General features: G+C 41.2%; 1 protein-coding gene across 2 annotated transcripts in view; it reads right to left on the bottom strand.

The window, feature by feature from the left end:
* The window catches only part of DIAPH3 (diaphanous related formin 3), a 485,008-nt gene that overhangs the window by 341,462 nt on the left and 115,994 nt on the right, over nt 1–27,552 (bottom strand). For both annotated transcript variants that reach the window (XM_090024704.1, XM_090024695.1), the window contains 5 exons: nt 27,127–27,245; nt 26,956–27,020; nt 21,892–21,996; nt 18,829–19,173; nt 15,757–15,871 (listed from right to left, as the gene is read on the bottom strand). In XM_090024704.1, coding sequence (XP_089880830.1) covers nt 15,757–15,871; nt 18,829–19,173; nt 21,892–21,996; nt 26,956–27,020; nt 27,127–27,245 — 749 coding nt within the window. The remainder of the gene's footprint in view (nt 1–15,756; nt 15,872–18,828; nt 19,174–21,891; nt 21,997–26,955; nt 27,021–27,126; nt 27,246–27,552) is intronic.

Here is a 27,552-nt window from a genome sequence, read left to right as displayed (position 1 = left end):
AGTAACTTTCAGCCCATGAAACTTGTGCTATATATGGACTGAAATATATATGTATATACTCAAAATTTTCTCTGACATGCCCCCTTCCTGTCAGCACAGAAGCTAGACTGACATGCGCGGTTTGATTCTGTGAGTGGAAAGTTCCAAGGCTCACCCAGCCCTTGCCCCTTGGGTGACCTGCGGACCTGTCAATCATTGCTGACCTACTTTCCCCACAGATCCACGCTCAGATTGTGTCAGCTTCTGACTGAGAGCATGCTCAGTCAGAACCTGACATGAGGTAATCTGACTAGAAATTTCTCTGCGGAGAGCGTTTTGATTGGCCACTAAATTCATATAAACGTTCAGTGAGCCCCTCCCTCAGGGGGAGATTGCACTAGCTGAGAGCAGAGGCTGCTGTTGCAGGGACTGTCTCTTAGTCAGGCTTTAGGGCCTACAGATCTCCTCCTTCGCTCTTGTCGTTGGTTCTTTCGTATCACTCGATATATTACACTCGCCTGGCACCTGATTACTCTCGGTACTGACTAATGGCTACGATTTCGGATCACCCTTTGGACTCCGTTATAACCCGGTTCCAGATCACCGACCTCGGCCTCCTCCACTGACTACGACTCGGGTTACCCTTCTGACCTGACGACTCAGCTGCACCATCTCCTGGCTCCCGACCTCGGCTTTCTCTTCGACCACCCGATTGTCCACCACCTTGGACTGGCGTCACGCGATTCATCATCTGTGCGTTACAGTTCATTTTATCATTGTATTACCCATTAATGAGCTGTTGACCAGCCCTGGGACTAGGTCTTCGGACTGAACCTCGTGGGCCAACAGACCCCTTTGTTGTGTTGTTGTTCGTACGTTTGCAACTGTAACTGAAGACTTCTCTGCCTACGCCAAGAAGCGTTAAGTCAAAATAAATCTTTGCATTTCAACCCTCTCCGGTTCCGCCTCTCAGACTCCGCAGCCGCTAATCCCACCTGTCCGTGCCAATAGCCACCACCCGGCCAACCCACCGTGACCGCGACCCCGAGCTTGGCTTGCCAGCTCTGCTGGGTTCATCACGACAACATGCACACGCACACAGTAGTTAGTCTACAATTGTATAACTATCCTGCTTTCTGCTTAACTTCAGACTATAATATCTAATTATGTGTCTCTGTTCACAACTATAATCAGCTAACAGATGATAAGCATTGTTGGCAACAAAGATAGTGAAGACAACAAATATTGTAGAGTAGTGGAAGAAGAGGTTAGGAATTACCTGGAGAAGCTAAAAGCTTTCAAGTCAGCAGGGCTGGATGGGATGTACCCTAGAGGACTAAAACTGGCTGAGGTAATTTCAGAGCCATTGTCTATCCTTCCTGAGAACTCACGGGACTGGGTGAGATTCCAGATGACTGGAAAACGGCAATATAGTGTCCATCTTTAAAGTAAGGGAAGAAGGAGGATCCAAGAAATAACAGACCAGTCAGCTTGGTCTTGATACCTGAAAAAATCATAAAGTAGGTCCTCAAGAATTCTATTGTGAAGCAACTGGAGAACAAAAGTGATCACAAAGAGATGTCATGGACTGCCCAAAAACACCAAGTTCAGTGGTGTTGCATATACTCTGGAAGGCATGGCTAGGATCCAGAATGATCTGGATAAACTGGGAATATGGTTCAAAATCAACCAGATAAAATTCAACAAAGACAAATGAGAAGTCCTGCATTTGGGACAGAAGAACTACATGAACAAATGCACGCTGGGGGACAACTGGTTAAGCAGCAGTACTCCAAGGAAGAAACTTGAGAACCTAAGCATAATATTAGCCACCAACAATGTGTTCTTACTGCAAAAAAGTCAACAACATCCTAGGATAAATTTACAGGAATATCACTTGCAAATCAAGGAAAGAAGTGATGTTGGCAGAGCTGGCAGCAGCATTGATCCTCACCACCCTGCTCCACCCTCCTACACCAGGTCCCACCCACTAGACCACAGAGGCCCCCAGGGGGAGGCCAGCAAGGCAGGGAGCCCCGAGATCGCAGCCCACATCCTCCCTTGCCCCCTACAGGTTCTGCTCTGCTCCAGCCATGCCACCCACAAAGTGGGGAAGGAGCAGGCTCTGCACTCTGCTATGGCCACAGCAGCTGCCAGATCTTGTATCCCTGGCAGCTGGGATCCACCCCCCCCAGGCAGGGCTGGGGGGTCAAGGAGTTGCGGGTCAGGAATGAATGACACCGGCAGGGCTAGGGTGGCTCTGGTTTGGAAGGAGAGGAGATAGCATGAGCAGGGGCAAGGCACTAGCATATCAGAGCTGCTCCATGCTGCAAAGCAGCTGGAGAGTGAAGGGGGTCAGCCGCAGCTGGACCCACACCCTGGTTTCATACACATTAAGGCTGGAAGGGACTTCAGAAGCTCATAGAGTCCAGCCCTCCGCCGGAAGGGCAGGACGTCAGCTGGGGTCATAGCATCCCAGCAAGATAAGCATCCAATTTGCTCTTGAAGGTGTTCAATGTAGGTGCTTGAACCACCTCCAATGGCAGGCTGTTCCAGACCTTGGGGGCTCAGACAGTAAAGAAATTCTTCCTCATGTCCTGCCTGAAACAGTCTTGCAGTAGTTTATGACCGTTCAACCTCGTCATCCCTTGGGGCGCTCTGATGAACAAACGTTCCCCCGATACACTTACAGGTGGCCATCAGATCACTCCTGAGCCTCCGCTTTTCCAGGCTAAAGAGCCCCATGGCTCTCAGCCTGTCGTCATAAGGTTTGTTTTCCTGACCTCTGATCATGCGCGTGGCTCTCCTCTGGACTCTCTCAAGCTTCTCCACATCCTTTTTGAATTGTGGAGCCCCAAAATGAACGCAGTACTCCAGCTGCAGCCTCAAGAAGGCTGAGTACAAGGGGAAAATGACGTCCCGGGATTTGCTTGAGAAGCATCTATGGATGCAGGCCAGCATTTTGGTCGCTTTACTAGCCACAGCATCGCATTGCAGGCTCATGTTCATCTTGTGGTCAGTGATGACCCCTGAGTCTCTATCTTCCATAGTGCTAGCCAGCATAGCACTGCCAAGCCCATAAGGATGCTGCAGGTTTTTCCTCCCATGGTGGAGAACCTTGCATTTTTCCATGTTAAACACCATCAGGTTCTCGTCCACCCATTTCCTGAGCCTGTCCAGATCAGCCTGGATTGCCCTCCTGTCTTCTGGCGTGGATGATTTGCCTCAAAGTTTGGTGTCATTGGTGAACTTGGCCAGTCCATTTCTGACTCCAGTGTCCACATCATTAATGAAGATGTTGAACAATATTGTTCCAAGGACAGAGCCTTGGGGGACCCCACTGGTGACAGGGCACCATGACAATTGACTTTCTTCAATTACCACCCTCTGGGTCCAACCATGGAGCCAATTTCCCAGCCAGCGGATCATGGTGGACCCAAGGCCACAATTGGCCAGTTTCGCCAAGAGGTGATCATGGGATACCAGATTGAGGCTTTTTTGAAGTCAAGATATATGACACCAATCTCTTCTCCCTTGTCCGGGTGATAGGTCACCTGGTCATAAAAGGAAATGAGATTGGTCAAGCAAGACCTACCCGCAACAAACCCACGCTGGCTATCCCTCAGGATGTTGGTATCGGCCAGTTCATTAAGGATGGCCTCTTTAATAAACTTTTCTAAGATCTTCCCCGGGAAAGAAGTCAGGCCTACAAGTTTGCTGGATCCACTTTCCTCCCCTTCTTGAAGATAGGCACCACATTGGCCTTCTTCCAGTCTTCGGGCACTACAGAGCAAAAAGGGAGCAAAGGGAGCAGGGGAAGCTCTGATTTTCCATGATAAATGACCAAAATCAAATGCCAAAATATATAGGTATTTAGAATTTATTCTATTATAATGATTGAGGCTCTGGTAGGCTTCCAAATTGCTCGAAAACTGTAAATATAGCAATAAAACACTGTGCTCAACTGAGACAGACATAGGAGTGGTGTTTCATTTTAAATCACAGATGTGGGGGGTTTTAAGCAAAGATTTTTTTTTTTAAATCAGAGCATTTGTGATTTTTTTAAACAGAGAAAACCAGGACCCCTGGTTATAAGTAGTATCAGGGTGCTGCATCCATTTCTTAACCACTGCTGCCGTCAGACATCCAAACAGAAGCTCTGTACCCTAAATTTTAGCAATGGTCCCTGCCTCTGCTCACCCTGCCCCCAATTTCTTGGCCCCTCCTGGGGCCACATGGGTGAGATGGCACTGGCTCTGTGGGCTGAATCCAAACTGCAGGCACAATTAAATTAACTATATCAGTTAAAAAAAACAAAAAAACCTGGGCATCACTTTAAACAGTTTAATATAATGCTTGGAGCAAAGAGCAGAAATAGTCAGAAAAACTCAAAAGATTTTATGTATGTATGTCTGGAATATACAGTTAAATGTCCTAAAATCTTTTGAGTTTCTTTTTTACTATATCTACATATATCTATCAGTATCAATATATGTATATTGAATGTGTACATCTGTATGTATATAATATGGCTTTACATGAATATATATTGTGGAAACACCTGAAAAATTTTGCAGAATATTGCTCAACCCATCTCAAAAAGAAAAATGCAAAACAGGATTCCGAGAAGAGTGACTAGAATGATTTTCATATGAAGAAAGTGACAAGTTCAGGATGTTTTTTACCATAGAGGAAAGACCAATCCAAATGTCTGCAGTAAAGTATAAATGTGAATATATGTGATAAAGACATAAGAAAAGGATTTATGGTGTCTCTTATAACACAATAATGAGGGAACATTCCATTAATTTAAAAGAGTGACAATTCAAAATTGACGCAAAGAAACACTTTTTCATACAATGGGTGGAAAAATATGAAAATAAACCAATGAGGACAAAAACAACAGATTCACAAAGGAATTAGATAATTATATATAGATATCTGGAATATCCAAGTTATAAAACATAATCAGGTTTTTAAAGAGATATTACACTCTCTCTCAGGCTGAAAGGTAATCTTTCAGAGCTAGAATTATGTAGCTGGGAGGTGAACAGACTGTCCATCATTTTGCATCTGATGCTAGCTGCCATCAGAGGTAGGATACAGAACTAGATCTACCTTGGGTTTTACCCAGTATGACTGTCCCTGTGTCCCAGTCCAAAACATAGTAACAACTGTGCAACAACGTCGCCTCTAAACTAGTTCAGGTTAATTTAACTAAACAGACTTTATTTCGAACAGAGTAAGATAGAGTGCAGCTCACTCCCTGGATTTGCAGTGCCAAAAGGAATTTAAAAAATGTATTAAAATACAACCAATTATTTTAGTCTCAAATTACAGTTATTAACTGAATACATATACACATTTCAATTTAAATCTGGTTGCTCTCCAGATTAGGATTACAATCCATTGGTCAACTGATATGTGGAGTTTACCCTGAAAATTTAGTTTTCAGCTGGTGCTCACAGAACATGAAGATAAAAAAAGACATATTTCAGAAAAAAGGGGATATTAGCAGGCCTAAATAAGGGTCTCTAGGATAAGAGGCAAAACAAATTTTCATAAAAAGTTTTGTTAAATGCCAGTTTTATGCATGTCTTAAACAGTTTCCATTACACACTACAGAACCTTACAAAAGAACGGGCACTACAGAGATTTCATTCCCCTTTGTCTTCACCTTGTATTTCTGCTGTTCTTCAGTTTCCCCAAATGATTTTTCCCTTTGTTAAAAAAGAAAAAAAAAGAATCACAAAACTAAATTCATTTGTACATGGATAACCAAAAACATTTATCGCCAACACACCTCAGAGTAAAAACTAAACTTCCTATACGGCCTATATGTTTACATGTGTAACGAGGCCCCTTTCCCATTACCAGACAGCATGGGTGTCTGACGCAGCCCTCTGGTCTCCCCAGGATTTGGCATGCTTTCCTCTTCTGTCCTTCCTCCACCTCTTTCTTGTTCTGTGGCTACCCTAGCTCTGTCTTAAGATTGTTCTCTCCCCAATCCCTTCACACACGTGCTAGGTACCATTACCAAACACTACAACCGTGACCATGGTCTTCCACAGATCGCTTCTTTGAAGCATATAGAATATCCAGTGTCAATACATTCATCCATTTAGATGAACTCTTGACGCAAGTCACCCGCTGTCTTCCATGATCTCTCCTTCCTTCCATCTTCCCAGTTATGACCAGACTTGCAATTTCTTCTTTCCTCATTACATGTCCAAGAAACTCTAACTGTCTCCTGCTGCTGTTACACACGTGCACCTGTTCTTAACTGATGAAGGCTTTATCTCAGCACACCAGTGAGCAGAGAGGGCAGGAGAGAGAAGGGCATCAGGTGCAGGGGTGGACAGCCCCAGAGGATGCAAAGCAAAAGCACCAGCGTCAGGTAACCCATGTCAACCATGTGAGCCCAGCCCCAAGACAGGGGCAGGCAAAAGGAGAAGCCACAGGAGTACTACAGGGAGAAAGGCTCCTAGCAGCAAGCATGAGAGAGAGCATGCAAGAGAGCATGCACAAAAGCAAGACACAAAATCACTGCAGACAGGCTTGGATGCTAGCCAGATGAGGAAAGCCATCAGCAGCACTACAGCAAGACAGATAAGCATCAAACCTTATCTGCTTTTTGGTGTTTACATTCAGACTGAAGAAAGGATGGTCCAAGGATGAGACCGACCCACTGTAGGGAGATTTTGGGTCAGTGGTCAAGCTGTTGCACAGACAGGGGTTCTCAACCCACTGTACTGGGAGCGATGTTCCCTCTAAGGAGTAGCAGTCCGTGAGCATGCCACTTCGGTGTGGTGTGGGACACTTACCAAAAGTAAGCTCCTCACTCCTCACCTGGGGCAGGCAGCAGGTGCTGTCCCACGCTGCAGCCCAGCTCCTATCCCAACGGGTCCACAGCCTAAAAAAATTTGTGCGTGGCCAAACTTTTACTTGTGCACAACTACGCACGCACACACCTTAGAGGGAACCTTGCCTGGGAGGTGGCTGAAGGAGCAGAAGTGACCACGGGCAATACCTTGAAACCTCAGTGCTCATGAGGAATGGTGCATAGAGATGGGGAAGTATGCTCAGTTCAGCAGACAAGAAACTAATGTTCACTGATGGGAGTGAAGGCAATGAAATACTGACTGTGGGCCAGACCTAGAAGGGCCAGCAGAGGCATAAATGGAATGACCTGACTCCAGGTTGCCAATCCTGCACTAAGAGCACATCTTGCTGTGAAAAGAACCTGTGGTCCTGAACAGTGGGCCCCACCCTAACCATTGCAACTAGAGCAAACTTGGCCAGGGCCTGGGTGACCCCGACCAGACACAGACCAGGTGCCAGCAACTCAGGTGCCCTATGAGGCCGAGCTTGTGTCAGTTTAGCCTGTCAAGGTATGGTGGGGGAGCCACTGATATGCAGCTCAGAAGAGAGAGGCAAGCCAGGAAAAGCTCCAAAAAACAAGTACACCCAACTTCTTCTAAAGGAGCATACAACATGTTATTCCATACCTACAAATATATGAACAATTATCACTGAAAAGATAACTTTGCTTTTTCAAGTGGCAAATTTAATTCAGTTATTACCAAGACAGAGTAATGAATATGACAAATAAGGCATTAGTTCTGTTCTGCTCCCTTGCTCTCTTTACTCCCTATACATTTTTACAAGCTAACAAATTTCAGTTTCATCAAATTCTTTGGGACATTTCTAATACATGTGGGAACTTTTGGGTGGTGAAAAAAGCATAGTTAAGATTAAATTTGAGGGAAAATAAGTTTTTAGAGACAAGATAATACGGGTTTTACTGGTCAGCAAAAAGCAATTGTTTATAGGTATAAAGTACTGCAACTTTAATTACTTCCCAAGTACCTTCACAGTTACTGAGTTTATACTTGTCAGAGCAATGTCTGGTAAGAATAATGTAATTAAGCATAAAGGATTAATACAGAGAAATTAAAAAGAAAAGGTTGCCAGGTTTTGACAGTGCTTTTCTGAAAAAAGCAATCCTACTTAGCTAGAAAGGGTGTTTTATCAATTTAAAACATGAATACACATTTTTCCCTGCATCAGCCTATCATGCATTCATCATTTTAGCTCCAACAAATCTAGCAGAGTTTTAGGAATAAAGATATATACGGTTATTCTTTCAACAGCTATTGGTGCTTTATTCAATTGTGTTGTCCTCACAAACATCTTTGTGTCCATGTGCCATTTGTACATAAGAATACATGCTTTGGAAGAGCAGCTTTCATTAAAGCAGTCCGTGCACCATCCCCACCACCTCTATGCTTCCCTAGAAGAGTTTCAATTGGAAACACAAACACTATGCAGTTCCTTTATTTTTAAGTATTCCAAATCAGGAGGCGCTACTTCACTGTTGGGGCAGCTAGGATCTGGAACCAACTTCCAAGAGAAGTGGTGCTGGCTCCTACCCTGGGGGTCTTTAGGAGGAGGTTAGACGAACACCTTGCTGGAGTCGTTTGACCCCAGTACTTTTTCCTGCCAAGGCAGCGGGTCGGACTTGATGATCTGCTCAGGTCCCTTCCGACCCTACCATCTATGAAACTAGGAAATGTAAGGACTCCAATAAGTGAGCACAGATAAAAGGACACAGAATCCATGGAGACAGCATATGCTGAAACACCCTGTGATATCCCGCAGTAAGTATTAATGCACATCTTCATTTTTCATTTTTTTACATTTAATTTCAATACTTCTGAAATAACTCTCTCTCCTCCTGAACAAATAGACTTTCAAGGATGCTAGAAAAAGAAAAAGTCTAGCCTCTTTATGCAGCCAAACAATCTGCCTCCACTATCCAGGTAGAAAAGAAGCACCCACAGTTCAGACTGTCAGACATTGAGATGACTTAAGAATGTTAATGTTCCTGTGCAGGAAAGAAGCAAAGCAGACAATCTCTGAAGGATAAATGCTTGCATTCCACATTTCCAGAAACAATAAGGAAAGGAAAAAGGGGAATCAGGAGCTATTCAAGGGATGGGCCTTAAAATGGACTGCTCAAGGCTAAATCAGGAATAGACTGAAAAAGATATGAGGAAAGTGTTATAACAGCTAACGTTGGAGTAAATTTGTAGCCAGGATGGTCCAAGACACCAACTGCTATTAAAAAAATAAACAAACTTGGAGAGGGCTCCAAATCAACTCTTTTCCAGGCCAGCTTCAGGAGAAAAAAAAATAGACTTTCACTAAATCCCCCTCCAGTCCCCTCAGGAATACTGTGAATCTTTGGTAAAATATAAAAACAAGGAGGCTCTAGCAGACCCATTATATCCAACTGCCATTCCCTCACTGGAAAGCTATCAGGATTCATAGAAATTACTCTAAAAGAACTTGTCACTCAAACAGCAAGTTTTCTACATGACACAGACTTCCCCAGTAAGAGCCAGAACATTTGACCACTGTATTGAGAAGCCTTACTTGCACCACTACATTAATATCCTACACCATGTAGGTACAGCTGCCTGCCTGAAGCACCTACTAGGATTACACTTAGATTTGCAGCCACAAAAGTAAGCACACAAATCATCATTGTCACCCAAAAAACCTTTACTTTCAAGAATTGACACTTCCTCCAAACTCTGGGCACAGCAATAGGCACAAAGATGGCCCCCCAATATGCCAACCTCTCCATAAGACCCCTGGAAGAAGAATTTTTAGAGAAATGCATTACAAAAACTGCACTATACCTGTGTTACGTGAATATTTTCACCTGAACCAAGAACCTTGGCACTTGGTTATTGATTTCCACCATACATTCAATCATCAGCATCCTTCTCTTAGGAATATAGCTACACGAACATCAATTTCAGACATCATGACCCACATTTCAGGATGGCACCCTACAAACCACTACATATAAAACAGCCATGGCACCATCATGTCCAAAAACAGAAATCATCCCAGACACCAAGCACTGTAATTTATGATCAGGCTCTCAGATATTACTGCATATCCTCTAAAAAGAATACTTGCATCACTGGCATCACCAACCTGAAAACTGTCTTTTCTCAGTAAGGAAAACCCTGCAGAGAAATAGGCTGCATCTTTGAAAGAGCCAAGTAAATACCTGGTATTAACCCACTGTAAGAAAAAAGAAGAGGAGAAGGGAGAAGAAGATAAAGGAAAAAAACTACACCGCCCACCAGCCTCTGGTTGTCACCTACCAACCCATACCTGAACTGATAATAAGGATGAACAGTTACAGTCTACCCTCAAAATGGATCAGACAAAGAAATATTCCTAACCCACTTGGCTTCTGCCTTTCAAAAAATCTCCTAACCTCACCCAATTTAATAGCAAACTCCTGCTGATCAATGGACTCCAAATAGGATACAACCCTGCCTTAAAAAAATATGTCCACAAATATCTATTTGAATCACTATCAATGCTTTCCCCAATCACTACCAATGGAACCATCAGAATCCACAGATCCTTCACATCTATCCCAGAACGTGATGCATCTCATCTAGTGATCAGATACCCTCATGGAAGCTACGCAGGTTCAACTAAAAAAAAAAACAAAAAAAAAAAAAAACACACCACTATAATCCAGGAAGACACAGCCATAGAGCAACTTTTTCCAGCACAAGACACGCTTATATTAATAACATTTTACTGCAGCACACCTGGTTAAGGCATTTTCCCATCCTCATACCTATTATAGCTCATTGCCATGGCAAAATTTCGCAGCACACCTGTTTAGTTCTGATGGCACACTTTTGTGCCACCACACACTGGTTGGGAAACACTGCCATAGATAGTAGAATACTTTTCATAGTACAAACACCTACTTTCTGATCTCACAATCTTTGTGCTCAATGGAAATCTACCAGACACCTTCCAAAGACAGGCCTGAACATAAATTCATAACCTTACTGGGCAGTAAAACCCATGACCTAAACAAAGACAAACTTTATGTCTCGTTATAATCTATCTGTGATTTCTTGTTAATCTCTCTACAGAGTACAAACAGATTCCATCTTGAACGGTCTTGCTCTCCTACTAATCAGGTTATCCCTTCTACTGCACTTTTGTCATCTTTAAGCTACTCCTAATTAGAAATGTAAAATTCCTGGAAATTTTGAAGCCATGGGGGAAAATAAACATTTTTTCAGGGGTATTTTTTGGGGGGGAAAAAAACAAATTTTAGGAAAAATTTAAATTTATGCAATACTTATTTTCTTAGCACCCTTTATAGAGCTAAATTCACTTTGTTACTTTAAGAACATAAAATGTATTATGTACAACTTGGTTTGCTCATAAAATTATCATGTTTGGTACATTTACTAAATTTAAAATTATAGTTTATTCAGACAATAAATCACAAATTTACTAATTGAATTTACTTTAAAATGCTTTTAATGTTGTTACAAATGGAGCTACAAGCTTCTTAACTCCAAAGAACCTAGCATCTATTAGTTTTTACCAGTTTGAGAAGTAGGCAAAAATTAGTTGAAAATAGAAACAACCATCAACATTATAGTAAAACAAAAAAGTTATTATGTATTTCAGATGTAGTCTCTTCAACAGTGTCACAGAGCTACAGAAAGCACTGGTTTTTAGAAAAAGAGCTGAGAAAAAAGGGGGGAAAACCAACTCAATTGGATGCAAATTTTGCTACATGTAACTTAGTCTAACTAGTTTCATTTTCTAAGCCATCACTATCAGCTTTTTCTGCTGCTTCTGATCATTTGTTTTTATCATCTTCATAGACTTCTGAAAACTGAAGGTTTGCCTGGATTGAGACAAGCTTCTCTACTCTTGCACATGTTAATTTATTTCTTGATTTGGTGCAAGTATTTCCAAACATAGACCAGTTTCTTTCACATGCTGCAGAAGATGGAGGAATCTGAAGCAGGCAGGAAGCAAGAGGAGTTAAAGACTGTGTTATGCAAAGGTTTTGCCACCATGTTGCAGGAGGGATATGCTTGGCAGAGTCCCAGACTGCATCCCTAGACCAAATACCTGAGGATGGTCTGTATCCTGCAACATTTGAAAGTACCTTTCCAACATCAAGTACTAAGTGTATTTCTTGTTTTATAAGCTAGTCAAATGTAGTAGCAGTGCTATCATCACTAACATTTCTGCCTTTGAATCTTGGATCCAAGAGATCTGCAGAAGCATGAATTGATCGGCAACAAAATTCTTCCAATCTGCTAATAAAGACTTAAATTTTTCTTTCTTCTGTACTTGTAAGTGAAGATGCACTTAGATTCTCAAAAACAGTTGATTTTATCTGGGCCATTTGGTAAGGAACGTCTGACAGAAATGTACTGTCCGATTCAGATGCAGCAATTGCTGAAGAAATTGGCTTTAGAAACTTCCAGGAGTTCTGAAGCAGAACCCAGTAGACATCCTCATCAAGTACAGAGTTCCTTACTCTTCTGGGTACTTTAAGATCCTCAATTATTACTGTTTCTTTGTTTTTTAGTAACCTTTCAAATGAGATCACCACTCTCCCCCATCTAGTTTTACTATAGAGTTTTAGTGTCACTATTTGATTCTTTGTATTCTTTTCTTCCTGCTTCCTTAAAGACTGCACCTACAATACGAGTAGCTTTTACAACTTCTTTTGCTCTTCTATAGATCTTTTGCAGAGTGTCCAACTTGATGATACCGTTGAGCAAGTTTAGCCCATGGGATAACACATTCTATTGCAATAATATATGGATATTTATCCATTATGATCTCCCATGCTGCTTTCATGTTACTTTCATTGTCAGTCAGCAAAGCAAATACTTTACCACTTCCAATCTTCTGTAGACCTTCACATATTTTACTACTGATACACTCTGCAGTATGTCTGTTCTCTCCCGCTTCAACGTTTCTGTAAAAACCTGCTTGAGGTGTCATTATCGCAAAGTTTTGATTCCTTCTCCCTGCACATTTATCCATCTATCTGTAAGTACTACAAGACACAGTGCTTCATTGACTTTACCTTGCACAGATTGCATTACACGTTCATATTCTGACTCTAAGAGAGGCTTGCTCAAAGAATGCCTGCTGGGTAAATGGTATTATGGTCTTAGTAATTTAAAAGAAGTTTCCTGTCAGCTTGCATTTTCAGTTATTGACAATGGCATCACAGAAGATTATACTGCTCTTGCAAGAGCTTGTTCAATTTTTTCCTGATCATCAGGTGCTCTCTCATCTACAAATGAAGCTATTGAGAGTCTTTTGCATACAGCTGGTTCCAATATTTGGTTACTTGAGGATGTTGAGTGGGCAACCCTTTGGGATGCTAATGTTATAGCAGCAGCAGCAGGCAGAGGACTTTTGGATCGAGAACTTTGGCAAAAATACTTGCACTTCCATCATTATGATCTACCTCTTCCTCACTTAAACCCATGACAGATTTTTTTAATGCCTGCAGGACACTTCTTACATACAAGGATGTATTTGGTCATCCTAGTTGCATTTGGAAATGATTATTTCATTTGATAGTATTTGCAAATCGCATTTTTTTTCCTCAGAATAACTTGCAGTGTGGAAATGCTTCCATTTGCTGGAAGTTGGTCGCACCATTTTGCTGAAGGGGAAGAAAGCAAAATGTAATTGAATGGCTAGACTGCATATATAAACACTAAGCTACAGCAAGTACACATTTAGTAATGGATAGAGGAGAAGCCTCCTCAGAGTTAACTGTGAACTTCCCTCACTGCTAAGGTTGGATGATTTGCCACAAAACATCAGATTAGTAGGAATTCAATTATGAATTACATAGGTTATGAAAAAATACTAAAGCAGTTCAAATATACTGAATTCAGAGAAATTTAAACTCTTACCTTTCAATAAAGAAGTATACTTCCTCTCAGCTCCTTTGTGCTGCTTGTGTACTTCTGTGGGTCTCAAGGTCACAGGGCAAGGAGACAGCAGATTCCTTCCAACTCCAAAACCTTTAGACTTGCTCTGTCTCCTCTCCTGAGGCTTTTGAGCAAGCAGGGCAAAAAGCCCCTTGTTTCTAATCTCTACAGGAATGAATGGATGCTGCTGCCAGTGTCCACTCTCAGCCCTTTGAGGCCTGGTCAGGAGGACAGGAGCAGATCCACCAACCTCTAGATCAAAAGTGAACAATGGACCAAGTCCACAAGCAAAGGCACTGAATCCTTCTTCCTTCTCTTGTGAAAATGGCAGTGCCCACTGGGGACAGAAACGCATCTTGCTCTTGCATTTGAGAGTTGTACTGTTTTGCTTGTCCTCAGCATATAGGAATTGTAATGATCTGATACTGTAGATACTCTTATATAAAAGTCTTTCTGTTACGTTGTTATTAGAAAACATTTTGGGGGAATAAAGGGTAGCAATATATGAACACCTTGTCTTAAACTTATTATTTATTCTAAAAGAAAATATTTTATAAGAGCTTTTTTTAATTTTTCCAAAAATTTGCAATTTTTCCAATGTCTCAGAAAAAAAATCAGAAAAAAAAGTCTTCAGGGAAAAAATGGGGGGGAAAAACAAAAAATATTTTTTCTCCAAATGTTTCTGGTTTTTTCTTCTGGGCCTTCACATCTGTACTCCTAATAGTGTCTCTTTGCTCCTTTATGACAGCCCTCCACTGTTTCTTTAATTAGACCACCTTTATTTATACATGGAGTTATACACAGGGAGAGGTGCACTGATGTATTAATCCTATCCTATCAGCACCAATAAAAGCAAAATTGACATTATTGGCAATTGGCTTTTTTTGGCCAATGTGACCAATAACGTCACCGATAAACATCACGTGCATGCAGTCACAGCATACACCTGGCCAGGAATGCAGGCCAGCAGCTTGGAGACCAGTGACTGGCCAATAAATCTGTGGCAGGGACAGGGGCTGCACCAAACTTTGGGGTGGCTGTAGCCTACCACATTGCCCTCCCTCCTCCCTTTGCCTCCCTAGGGGTGAGTGCAGCATTAAGAGAGGCCCCATCATAGAGGCCTCAGTCTACTCCCACAGCCCCCGCCCCCCCCCCCCCACACACAGACTTATCGGCTGGAAGCTGCATAACTGGCAATCGGACTGGCATTGGCCAATATGGTTGGTTAATAATCAGCCATTGGTATAGGCCAAAAAAAAAACAAAAAAAAAAAAAACCAAACCATCAGTGCACCCCTATATACAGGTCATCGTTTTATCTTCTACTTAGCTCAAGCTACTGTCCCAGACCTCATGCCCAGAAGTCTAAGATCTTTCCCACTGTACACTTGTTCTAATAAAAGACTTCACCAAAAAATATCCTTGCTTCTCTACAATACCTAAACATATGTCAGATCATGTGAACCCTATGAAAGACATGACCAAGAACTACCTCCAAGAAGCCTTGGGTGAATTACAGCTACACAAGTAGCTGCTGGAATATTACTGTGGTGTTAACTTCACCATCTACTTAACGTATCAAAAAACATGCATATTTATAACCCAAATACATTACCTGCTAGATGAACTGTAACCCACAAACATGTCAATAGCTAATGTATATTGTACAAAAATATATTCACAAGTATAATTAAACAAAAAACTCCAATAAAGACCCAAGAAGCATTCCGAGTTATTGTGGTGAGTCTTTAGATTTTGACCTATGTATTACATATTGTTTTCAAAATATGGTACAATATTACCACTTTAATAAAAGCTCAACAAGTTATTGTTTTCAGACAATATTTTACATGTCCCCATCTAACATATGCAGATTTAATTTTTTTGATGCAATCTACAGGCTGTGAATAAAACTGTAGTAGTAAAGCAGTAAATCAAGTCAATAAGTTACTTACCTTTCTTTTGACAACAAAATGTAAGTTCCAGCTTGCAAAGTAATTCTGCATTTTCATATCTGTCCTCCTCCGTTTTTAGCCAGAAACAGCTCTCAGTCATTTCATGTGGCCTAATCTGCAATCAAGATATCAACTTTATTATAATTACTATGTACTATAAACAAGCTCTTGTAACTTAAATAGTTAAACCTATACGATGAATGTTGTTACCAGAGCTATCCCTAGGGGGGGCCCCGCACAGGCCAATTTTCCCTGGGCCCCACACTCTGCTCAGGCCATCTCTGGTTGTTACAACTCCAAAAATTTCAGATTTCAAAAGTATATTGCACTTAAGATATACCTACCTAATGTAGGTAATAGAGAATAGTGTACAAGAGCTATTACTCCTTTAAAAAGAACTATTACCAATACTTTGCAAAATGTATAAAACTTAGTTTACATATCAACTCCTGCTTAGAGCATGTTTAACTAAGTGCTTAAGACAAGTCCCTGTAGCATGCCACAAAGCCACTGCGTGTGGCACAAGAGCCAGGGGTGCTGAGTAAAGAGAGGCACTGGAATGAAAGCAGCAGGGCTTGAGGCAGAGTGTAAGCAGGATGGCTACTGCAAGAGGTGGTGTCAGGTCTCACCATCGAGAGCCAGATTAACCTTTTCTGGCCCTGCAGCTACCATCAAATTCAGAGCCTTAGATCCTCACTTTGATATGAAAGTATAGTTGTAGAGGGACCAGAAAATGGTTAACCTAGATTTTAGTAGGCTTATTCAGCAATCCCTCGCAGTTAAGGGTGATTGTCTTCAACGAGTGTCCTATTTGTGAGTCTGAAGAGGACTGATAAGGCCTACCCAAGATCGACAGACTCTACTGCAGCTTGAACATGTGCTTCCATGAGGGTTGGGTGGCACTGGGTTCTTGATCTGGTCTGCGACATGCTGTTTCTGCCACTCATGCTTTTCCATCTCCTGTTGTTGTTGCTGTTGTTGTAAGATTTCAAATTACTGAGATACCTGCAGCAGACTCTTCCTCCATTTGTGGCAGTCCTGGATGATAGTCTCCCATGAATTGACATCAATGTGGAATTTTTGTTTTTAAGTTGGCCTTTAGGACATCCCTGAAGTGCTTTCTCTGCCTTCCTTTTGAGTGTATGTCTTGGCTGCGCTGGAAGAATAAACCTCGCATCAGGAGTCTGGAGTCAGGTATCTGGATGACATGGCCAGCCGAAAGTTGATGTCAGATGATCATCACTAAAACATTCACGGTTAGGAAGATGCTAACAGGGGTGCATTCACCTTCCCACTGCAACACAAGCAGTGTTGATGTTACTTCAACAACTTTAGCTGTCTCCTGTGCACTGTCCACATCTCAGCTCCATACAGCTCCCATACGTGGGGTTCACAACTGCTTGATAAACCATGAGCTTGGTTTCAGATCCAATGTCATGATCTTTGAACACCCATTTCTTCAGGCATCCAAAGGCTGCACTTGCACATTTGAGGCGATGCTGGATTACATCGTTGGGGTCAACTTTCTGCAACAGGCAGCTTCGAGGTATAGGAAATATTCAACATTTCCAGAGTCTCACCGTGGATCTGAATTATCAAAGCTGGGTACTGTTCATTAGGAGCTTCTTGGTGGAGGACCTTAGTCTTCTGAATGGTAAGCACCACTCCCATTTCCTTGTATGCCTCAGTAACCATTGCCTGAAAGTCTGCTTCTGAGTGAGCATGAACTAGAGCATCAGCAGCATACTGGAGCTCAATGATTGAGGTTGGGCTGGTCTTGGTTATGGCTCAGAGTTGGCCAAAGTTAAACAGCTTACCAGCCATTTGGTAGTTTGGTTCCACTCCAGCTAGAAGCTTGTTGGTTGTCAGATGTGGCATCAGGGCAAGGAATACCAAGAAGAGTGTTGGAGTGATGACGCAGCCTTGCTTAACTCCCATTTTAGCCTCAAAATGGGTGATAGACCCGTTACTGAGAACCACCACTCACATGCTGTCATGGAGCAGGCAGAGAATAGTGACAAATTTTGGCGGATAGCTGTACTTCACAGAAGGATCCTCCACAACACACTTCTCAGCTGACAGAGTCAAAAGTTTTCAAAAAGTCAAAGAAGATTATGTAGAGAGCCTTATTCATGTTGTTAGGAGAAATGAGAGGAACAAATGGCTCTCAGTAGTAATACCTTCCTGGCAGCAGCATCCTGCCACTACAGTACTCTGACACTGGCTGCTCAAGCCTTCCTGCCTCTATTTTGAGGGTACAAACTCTCAGATATGCCTGAGGAATCCAGATGGTTAGAGCAGCACTTAGGAGAGGGAAGAGAGAGAGAGAGAAGAGCTTAAGTTGAGGCAAATCTGCCACTACTGATCTATACATATGTAAATTAAACACAGTATGTTCCTCTTGGCTAGGGGCAGACATTACACATAAACCGGTTTAAATGATCAGAAACTGGTTTAAACCTGTAACAGAACACACATTCAGAACATCTGTCCTGTTACAAATTGGTTCAAACTAGGCAGGTTAAACTAACCTGCAAAGGTTGAATCAATCCAGGCTCTGGCTTTTTGAACATCTGTCCCTAACATTTGAGTCTAGATTTTTCAGCTATACCTTGATCTGTTATGCAGTTACACATACCTTTTTACTTCCTATCCCTCCTATACATTTATATTTTATCCTTCCTAAAATAAATGGACTTACAGGCTAAGTATACTTCATCCTGCCTTAGTGCACCAGTACATAATAGATATATTCATTCAAAGATCTTATCAGCCCACATCCCTATGATTCTATAAATTGTAGGTTTCAAAAGAGAAAACAAGAGTAAAGCATATTAAATATTTTTATAAAATGCCACCAAGTTACAGGATGAAAAGACTGAAAGGAGTAGAAATGCCTATGGGGACAGAAAAGGTAAGAGTGAGGAGAAAAGAAAAGCTAATGTCATGTACAGCTTGAAAAGGAGATTAATTCATTATATTTTCATTAATTTGACATTCCTTTTTTTACAACTCATTCATCCAGCCAAGTCAATTAAATATGATGTCTATTTTTCTGCATGAAATATTTACCTTGGACCAATTGAGCCTTTTCATACTGATCTCAGGTTTGAATTCTTTTTTAGGCTTCAATCCAAAGGGCAAATTATGTGGTGGCGGAGACAAATGTCCTCCAGGAAAGCCCAGTGGAGGAGGGGGAGGAGGGGCAACAAAAGACAGAGGGACTCCTGGGCCATTCAAAATTGATGGTGGCAGAGGTGGTGGTGGTGGTGGTGGTAACATAGCTCCATTAAAAGGTAGGGGTGGAGGTGGTGGTGGTGGTAACTGATGAGATGATGTAGCAACTGATGGAACAGAGTTGCCTCCTTGTGATGATGGTGAAAAAGGAACAGCTGATCCAGGTGGTAAGGAGCCATACTGGGAGGGAAGAAAAACTTGTTCATATTCATTTTTTCAAACTGAGTACCAGAAAATTCCTATCCACAAAATAATACAACTAGGAAAACATCACTGTAAAAATACTGAAATGTGAATTTTATTGAAACTGACAAGGTCTCCCTCTCATAATGAGAACACTTTACATTGCATCATGCCCAGTAAAATTAGCTGGAGATGATTTTTATTTGTGAGCTTGTATCTACTCCAGGGTATCCATACCTATTTACAGTTCCTAAGAGTTGTTCACACTGCATATTAATGGATTTTTTTTTTAGAATAGCCAATGTTTGTAGCAAACCAAAACCAATGCTGTTAGTTTTGCTGAGCAAACCAAAACCAATCTTCAAGCTGTTACTACAGCTAAGAACTATTCCCAAAAAATCAAGGATGCCCCCCCTTGCAATAGGACTAGTTGTCTCTGAGATTTACTTAACACCTACATCACAAAAAAAAGTTTTGAAATAATAGTTAAGCTTTCTTTTTAAATAAAAAGGTCACTTTAATGGTTGTATAGATAAGTTTCCAGACCACCAACAAAGCGTAAATCAAATCAGTGCATTATCACCCTATTCTCTTCAGTCACACAGTGCTAATGCTTCTGCTGCAGCTTGCAAATTTGTAACAGGGTAAAAAATATATTAAAGTGCATTGGGTGAGAAAAAGTGACTATCTGAAATGCAAAAACACTGACCAGTAGGACAGATGAGAGCAGACAAAAGGCATACATTAAAGATTACTCAGGAATTCAACACTGTTGTAGGAAAGAAAAAAAGGGACTGAACACAATAAGAGAAAAAAAAGGTTAACATCACAACTACAGTATATAGTGGTCAGTCAAGTACAGTTAGACAACACTATTACTGTTGAGCTACACTTTTTTCTTTTTAATTTATTAAAAAAACTACTAGTTCAATATATACAAGGCACCAAGGGTGCATGCAGACACAGCCTCTTTAGTATTTGTATAAATCTGAGATAAGCCTGTTTCATCATTTTGTTCTAGTTGTTAGTCTTTAAAATACTATATAATAAACAGACTGAAAATAGCATAAACATCAAAAATATAATATTTTAGCTATCGTTAAGACCTACTTTGTTGACTTGATGATGAAGTTTCCTGGGTTACTGCCCATTTGTTTAATGTATGAATGAACTGTTTAGCAAAAGGTAAGACAACCCTTTTAAATGCAATTGTTACATAAGTTCCACCATAACATTAATCATATGTAACTGCTTTATTCCTTTAAATTGAAGGGGTCACATGTTCTTCACTAACTACCAGGGATCAATTGAATTCATTGGAGTTTTAAAATTTTTAGAGAAATAACTATGAAGAAACAGGAAACTCAATAAAATAACAAAAACAGGCTTGACTGCACCCAGAGCTAACCATGATAAGTAGCAAATTTTGGAGCCTGGGGACCTATAGTCCTTTTCAGAATGTGTCCTAAATACTCATGTCCTAAAAATGAGTTCAATCACAAAAATTAAATGTTGCAATAAACCAAAACAATTACATTATTCAAAATATAAATCTCTTTTCCAAACTGTTCCATAAAAGTGACCATTATGACCATGGCTGTAGTGTGTAAGCTACATCCATGCACACATACACTCATGAACCCTATTGGGGATGTTAAACTACTTAAACCAATAAAAAACAAAAAGAAAACCCACAAAGAATATGTGGGAGAGAATCTCATCACTATCAAAAGTGAATATTCTGTCAGTTCTGCCAAATTCATATGAAAAGTAGTAGTACTTTAAGGCATGGATACTGAAGTTTTATCACTGAAAAAAGATGAGTATTTTTTTTAAGAGAAAGGAGTTCAGAGATTTACTTATTCTTTAAAGAGATTATGTTCAGCTCTGTAAGCATTTTGCTCCTTAATACTGCCTACTGACGTTTAGCAAACATGAATTACATATTTTTTACAGAATAAGACATACAGATGAACCAATTTCTAAATTAAGATTACACAAGCTTAAGATCTATTTGACTAAAGGCGTGGTCAAAAATTATTTTATCATCTTCCTTAGTGTATATCTTATTCAAGGATCTCTGCTTCCACACCTTTAGATTCTATTCCTTTCACTACCAGCAGTAATACAGGCAAAAATCCTTTGGTCATACTATCCAAATATAAAACGTGCAGCAGTTGCATGGAAAGTATCGCCTTTAGAATCTGTATTTCTTTCTTTTTTGTCATGTTTTAAAATGTTTACTTTTAGAAATTGAAAAATTATCAGAAAATGTTCTCATTCAGCTGGAAGTTATCTTTCACTGCAGGATACCCATGGTTGCAGCTTCAGCAAAATAAATTGCATAAAGAATAATTTCCTGTAGTCGGATAAGAATCAGTGATGAATGCCAAATCTAAGAGTAGAAGACTTATTACCCTTTGTGGTTAATTACTTAGGAAATATGTGACACTGAAAGCAAAATCTAAATGAAATGTAAGGAACTAGTTTAATTAACAAAAGCCTAGTCACAAAAAAGATCAACTGGGAACTCATACAACTAATTAATGTCACACTACAATTCTTTTCACACAGACACACAGAAAGGGAGAGGGAGCGAGAATAATGATCTGATAATCATTTGTTTTTTTAAAAACCTGACAAACTCTACTGATGTCTGGAAGACGTTTATTTCACTAATAATAGCATATAAATTCATCTAAAATCATCTTTTACCAGGGACTTAAAAGCTTGTAATGCTGCTTCAAGCTCATTGATTTTTTCTTCTTTTTTCTGCAGCAGGGACTGGGTCTCCTGATGAACTATAAACTCTTTTTCAAACTGTAATAAAAATGAGAACATAGCCGATATTACAAAAAATTACTCGGTTCCTTCATAACATTCTAATATTCACTTGTATGTTTAATTTCAGCCTTCAACATTATATTTCAGCCTTCAACCTTATATTCTATTAATAACATTAAAAGCTCAATTTGACAGAAAACTAAAATCAAGTGATTCTTCCTCGACACAGAAATTTTAAATCACAGTAAGCAAGGGTAGGAATCTACAACGTAACTAGTGTTCCCCACACCTCTTACGGTGTGGACATACATACATTTACAACTCTTTCAAAAGGGGAATGTATCAAATGCTATTATAAATTAACTGTTGGGTGTGAAGGAGCCAAAAATTAGGCAAATATAGCAAAACTGGTCCAAAGTTAAACCTGGATGAATGAGCAGTGTTATACAGAGAGCAGTGTTGCTGTTTTAATTGTTATCAGCTCATTCACACAACTACTACCTCCTAAAGTGTTCCCCTTTTGAAAGTGCTGCAAATGTACATATATTCACACCTCAGAGTGCATTAAGCATGAAATAGCCTTCCAGTGAAGAAGGCGTCTCATTCTAATAATGTATACAGTTACTGAAGAGCCCACAAAGCACTCTAAATTTTCACCATAGGTTACAGTGAACTAGCTTCTTTAAGAACTAAATTCTATCACTAAGAAAAATCTTAGTTCTACCATTGAAGACATTCCACATTGAAATGGTCATCTTGATCAATATTAAGCATTTGAAAGCTAACTGAACAGTATAACAATTTTTGAGAAAAAAGTTAATATAAATTGTGGTAGCATTTATACTCAATTTGGAAGCGCAAATTTTGATTTGAGTTTTAATGCACCAATAGTCAGAGTTGTGCTTATTATCACTGAATGAGTAACTATACATCAAGACTACTATTAATCTAAAAAAAAACATTTTGCTGGCATACTACTACGATTAAATTTAGTTGGTTACACCTGTACAAAACAGATTTTACATCTTCTTTGAACAAGACACCAAAACCTCTCATTAAATTGCTTCTTCAATGCTTTAATCTTCAGGCAAAAAAAACATAGCTATTGTTAGAACCAAGAAGAAAGAATGAACTATACAAATTTAATCAAACATCTTCCAAGAAGAGTTCCATTAAGTAGTGCCCTACACTTCTGTTAGACTACGTTCACAATGCCCGTGTCTAAAATCCATTTGTTATAGTAGTGGTTGTCAACTGGGGATACACATACCCCTACATGTCCTTGTAGAGGTCATGGGGGTACACAGAACTGATGTGGTTTATAATGTGGCCAATAAACACAGGCAGCCAATAGCACAGCCCAGCAGCATGGAGAGCAGCCGGGTCTGGCTGGTAAGTCTGCTCTGAGGGAAGGGGCATGATGGGTGGGCAGATTGAGGCCCCAGAGGTGGGGGAGGGAGTGGAGCTAGGGCTGGGAAAGAGGCAGGCACTGCACAGCTCTGCCTCTGCATGGGACTGAGCCACATGCAGAAGGGAGGTGGCTCCCACTGCTGCGTGAACCCTGGGAGGGCATGAGGGTGTGTGCCCCCAGATTTGTGCAAACAGCGTGGGCGGGCCAGGGCAGCACCAGGCTCTTCCTGGTGGGGGCTGGGCCAGGGCAGGTAACAGCAGCACAGGGAAGGGGGGGTTTGAGAGGCTATGGTGAATTTTGGGGTGACTGCAGCCCCTCCCGTAGCTCCCTCCCAGCACCACCACTGCCCACGCTGAGCGCAACCCAGCTTAACCCCCTGCCAGGAAGAAAATGCACAGCCCCAGCTACATCCCACAGCAGCAGCCTGCCCTCGCCCCACACAGATCAGAGTGCACACACCCCCATTCCCTTCTGGGGTGCATGCAGCGGCGGGAGCTGTCCCCTGTCCCCCCGCCTCCCAGACGAGCCACTTGCAGCTCAGTCCCATACTCTGCCCCGGCTGTGCACCGCCTGCCCTAGCCTCCACCACAGCTCTGCTTCCTCTCTCACCATGGAGGCCCTGATCTGCCCCTCTCCACCACCCCTTAAAAATAAGAAATAAATATAAAGGGGTACATGAGCTGAAACTCTGAAACAGAAGGGGTACACTTGTTAAAAAAGGTTGAAAGCCTGTTTTTATAGCAAAGTGGATCTATAGGACACTTATACATGTGCTGGATGTTCACTGGCTCTCAGAGCCACTCTAATGAAAAGCACTGCCCCCCCCTCCACCGCAGAGCATTTGTAAAGATCCCCATAGATTTTAATATGTCCATTAAAAGTGCAAACGTTTGGTTCAAACTTCTCTCTCTAACAAAAGTCTTTGAACCAGAACAATCTTAGTTGAGAGCACTGAAGATATGTTAGACCTATGTAGGACTTCTAATTGAGCTAAAAAAATTTAGGACTAAAAACCTCAGATGTTCATATGCAACTGATTTTAGCTATAGGGTCCTACTTGGATATATAAAAGATAAAATGCAGCACTCAACCTGCTAATGGACTTGCCTGAAAAGAAACCTATCTATTCTAAAGACATTTCATTCAAATCCCTCACCCAGCAGTATCTTAACTAAAAAATAATTGCCTGGGATTAGAGATGTACTGAATACATCAGATCCAAAGAAAAATATTTTAAGAAAAATCAGTAAATCAGAACTTTAAGCGAGTTTAATGAATTTATATGTTTGACTGTCTAAATGTATAATACTACCAGCTGCTAAATCAATGTAGGAAACATTATGTCCAGACATAAAACAGAATTCACCCTGATTATACAAGTACTTACTCAACAAGATTTTCTAAAAAATAAAATGTTTTCAAAAGGTCACTCTGCAAATGCAACACACCAAAACCAGAACTGTTTTGAGAGATACATTAGCAGGACTGGACAATAGAAGTTTAGTTTGGAAAATACGGATACAATTCTGATAAGGACAGAATCTTCTGTCTTCCATTCATAACAGTCTACTAAGTCAAAAGTTGACTTTAGCCTGAACTTCTAACTACTGATAACCAGGGATCCTGGTTTCCCCTGATTTAAAAAAAAGCAATTTTCAGATTAAAAAATAACCCCAAATCCATGTTTCCATGATTCAAACGAAACAACTATGAATCTCTCTCTTAGTAGTGTTTCATTTTGATCACAGAAAAATGTGGATTGCAGGTTACTTCTTTGAATCTAAAAATTAGGTATTCCTTTTTTTTTTTTTTTTTTTAAATCAGAGAAAAATCAGGATCCTGGCTAATAAAAAGGGGTCCTATTTTTTTCTGATAAAAAATAAAATTGCAAATTCTCTCATAAAAACCCCAAAACTCCATGGTTAAAGTGAGAGGCCCCCCCTCTCCCTCCTGCTGCCCCTCACTCCCCCCACCACCACAGCCCCCTTGGCTCTGCCACCCACATCCCCCTGCTCCCCCTAGCCCTTCGGGAGGGTGCCCCCAGCTGCCAGGGCTACGGGACCAGGGACCCAGGTCCTCAGTCCCCTGCCCACAACACAACACAACAGCTGCTGCAGCACTGCAGAGCCTGGCTCTCCTCCCATGCTGCCCCTGCAGGTTCATGCAAGAGGTCTGGCTCCCTGTCACTGCATGCTCTCGGGGGGGGGAGGGAGGAGACCTGTGATGCCCACATTTGTGCACGGGGCAAGGGGAGACATGGGCTGCCTGCTGTGGGTGGGTTCATGGAAGCTGCTTGCTGCTGCAAGCTCCACACTGTTTTGGCAAAACGTCCCTTCTGTGCGTGGCAGCACCAGAGGCGGTGGTGCAGCACTGTGCCTCTCATGGCCGCCATGTGCACAGGGGACACATTGCCAGGGCAGCACAGAGGTTGCAGCACCAAGCCACATTCTCACATGGCCCTGTAGTACCAGGTAGCATCTGCTGGGCTGCAGAGACCCCAGAGGAGGGCAGCAGAGTGGGAGCCCAAGCCCACAGTGGATAGCTCGCCCCCACCCCACTCACAGATCTGGTGGGGCACAGGTCCAACCTACCCCCTGGGAGTGTGCACAGCGGTGAGGAGCCAGCCCAACCCCAATTCCCCACTCCCTGGACAAGCTACCCATGGCCCTGTCCAGCGCCTTGCTGAGGCCCTACAGCTACATATTGGAGCTCTGGGTCCCAAGCACTATGGACCCTGCAGCTGGGCAGCCCCAGCCCTAGCACTGCCCAACTCCCTCCCTCCCCTTGGGGGCCTCAATCTCCACCTCCTCCCACCACTTACCTACAGGAACTGCTTTTCAGGGTGCCCCCTGCCTGTGGCCCTCCTCCTGCTCTCTCCCAGCCCCTTGCAGCTTGGAACCCTGCCAGCCTGCAGAAAGCTCTTTTCAAAACTTCAAAATCTATGGGATTCTACTCTAAAATGAGAAATCTGCATTTGGTTCCAGTAAAGGGGGAAATTTGTTTTTCAGTGGGAATCGGAAAACCCGGATCCCTGATGCCAACTTGTATTCTACAAAACAGACCTGCTGTTTAAAATTTAATACAAAATGTACTTATTAGAACCCGAAGGCAGTAAGGCTGCTTATACATGTTAAAAAATTCAAACAAACAAAAAACCACAAACAACCAACAAAAAAAACCAGTTTTTTACTTTAAATTACACACACACCTGCACTAAGCCCACCACACACCCAGAAAAGGCATCCCCACCCCAATGTCTGTAGAGATCAGGAGCTTTACCAGGACTTTTTTTTGGCACTTTTATGTAATAGCTGATTGAAACAGCTATCAGATAAAAGCTTCAAGAAGCCCTGCTGAAACACTCGATCTACACACACGCTGCAGAGATGGGTCAAACTAATGTACTGCTTTGCTTGGTAAAGCACTTTTTTGCAGCCTAAGTGATTTTGTGCTAAGTTCTCTGCTTTCTATTGCTTTTTTTTCTCATTATTAAATATGCTAAAATGTGCTGTTAGTTTTTACATTTTAAGAGACTATTTTCATAAAGAAACCTATCATGATTACAGAACTTCAGAGTTACTTACTTTCTTGGACAGTTCTGAAGCTCTCTCTTCAAATTCTTCTAGTTTTGCTTTATCTACACAAGTATCTAAAAATCAAAATTATAAGGTCCATAAGATTATGTAACGTTTAAAATTTTTGTTTTTTAAAACAAAAAACGCATAACAGTAAGTGTTTCTTAAACCAATACTTACCTATTAAGTGACTGAAATTTACATCTAATCTTTTACGATATGTGAAATCTGGGTCCGTTCCACTTCGATGCAATACTATCTGGGAGATGCATTCTTCAATTAATTTGAAATATTGCGGTCTAAATATAAAGATGGAAATCATTTTTACAACTTTTTTCACTTGTTTGTTCATACTTATGTTATTGTTAAATAAAAACTATTCAAAATTGTCCAAAGCATTTCAAGTGACTCAGCTCATAGATGTATTATATTATTATATGTTCAAGGGCAAACATTTTTTGCAGTTTGCCATGTGGAATTTCTAGATGAGGCCTTATAAAACAAAGACTTTTGTGAACATTTAAGATGCCAAGAAAGGAAATAATGAAGAGAGCAGGTGTTTTCTCCGGAGCCCTAAGCACAAGTTTTCCACCTCTGGTGCCATAA

This window comes from Crocodylus siamensis, chromosome 1 (genome assembly GCF_052110815.1).
Source record: "Crocodylus siamensis isolate JL-2025a chromosome 1, ASM5211081v1, whole genome shotgun sequence".
Taxonomy (NCBI): Eukaryota; Metazoa; Chordata; order Crocodylia; family Crocodylidae; genus Crocodylus; species Crocodylus siamensis.
This window is presented reverse-complemented; position numbering and strand designations above follow the sequence as displayed.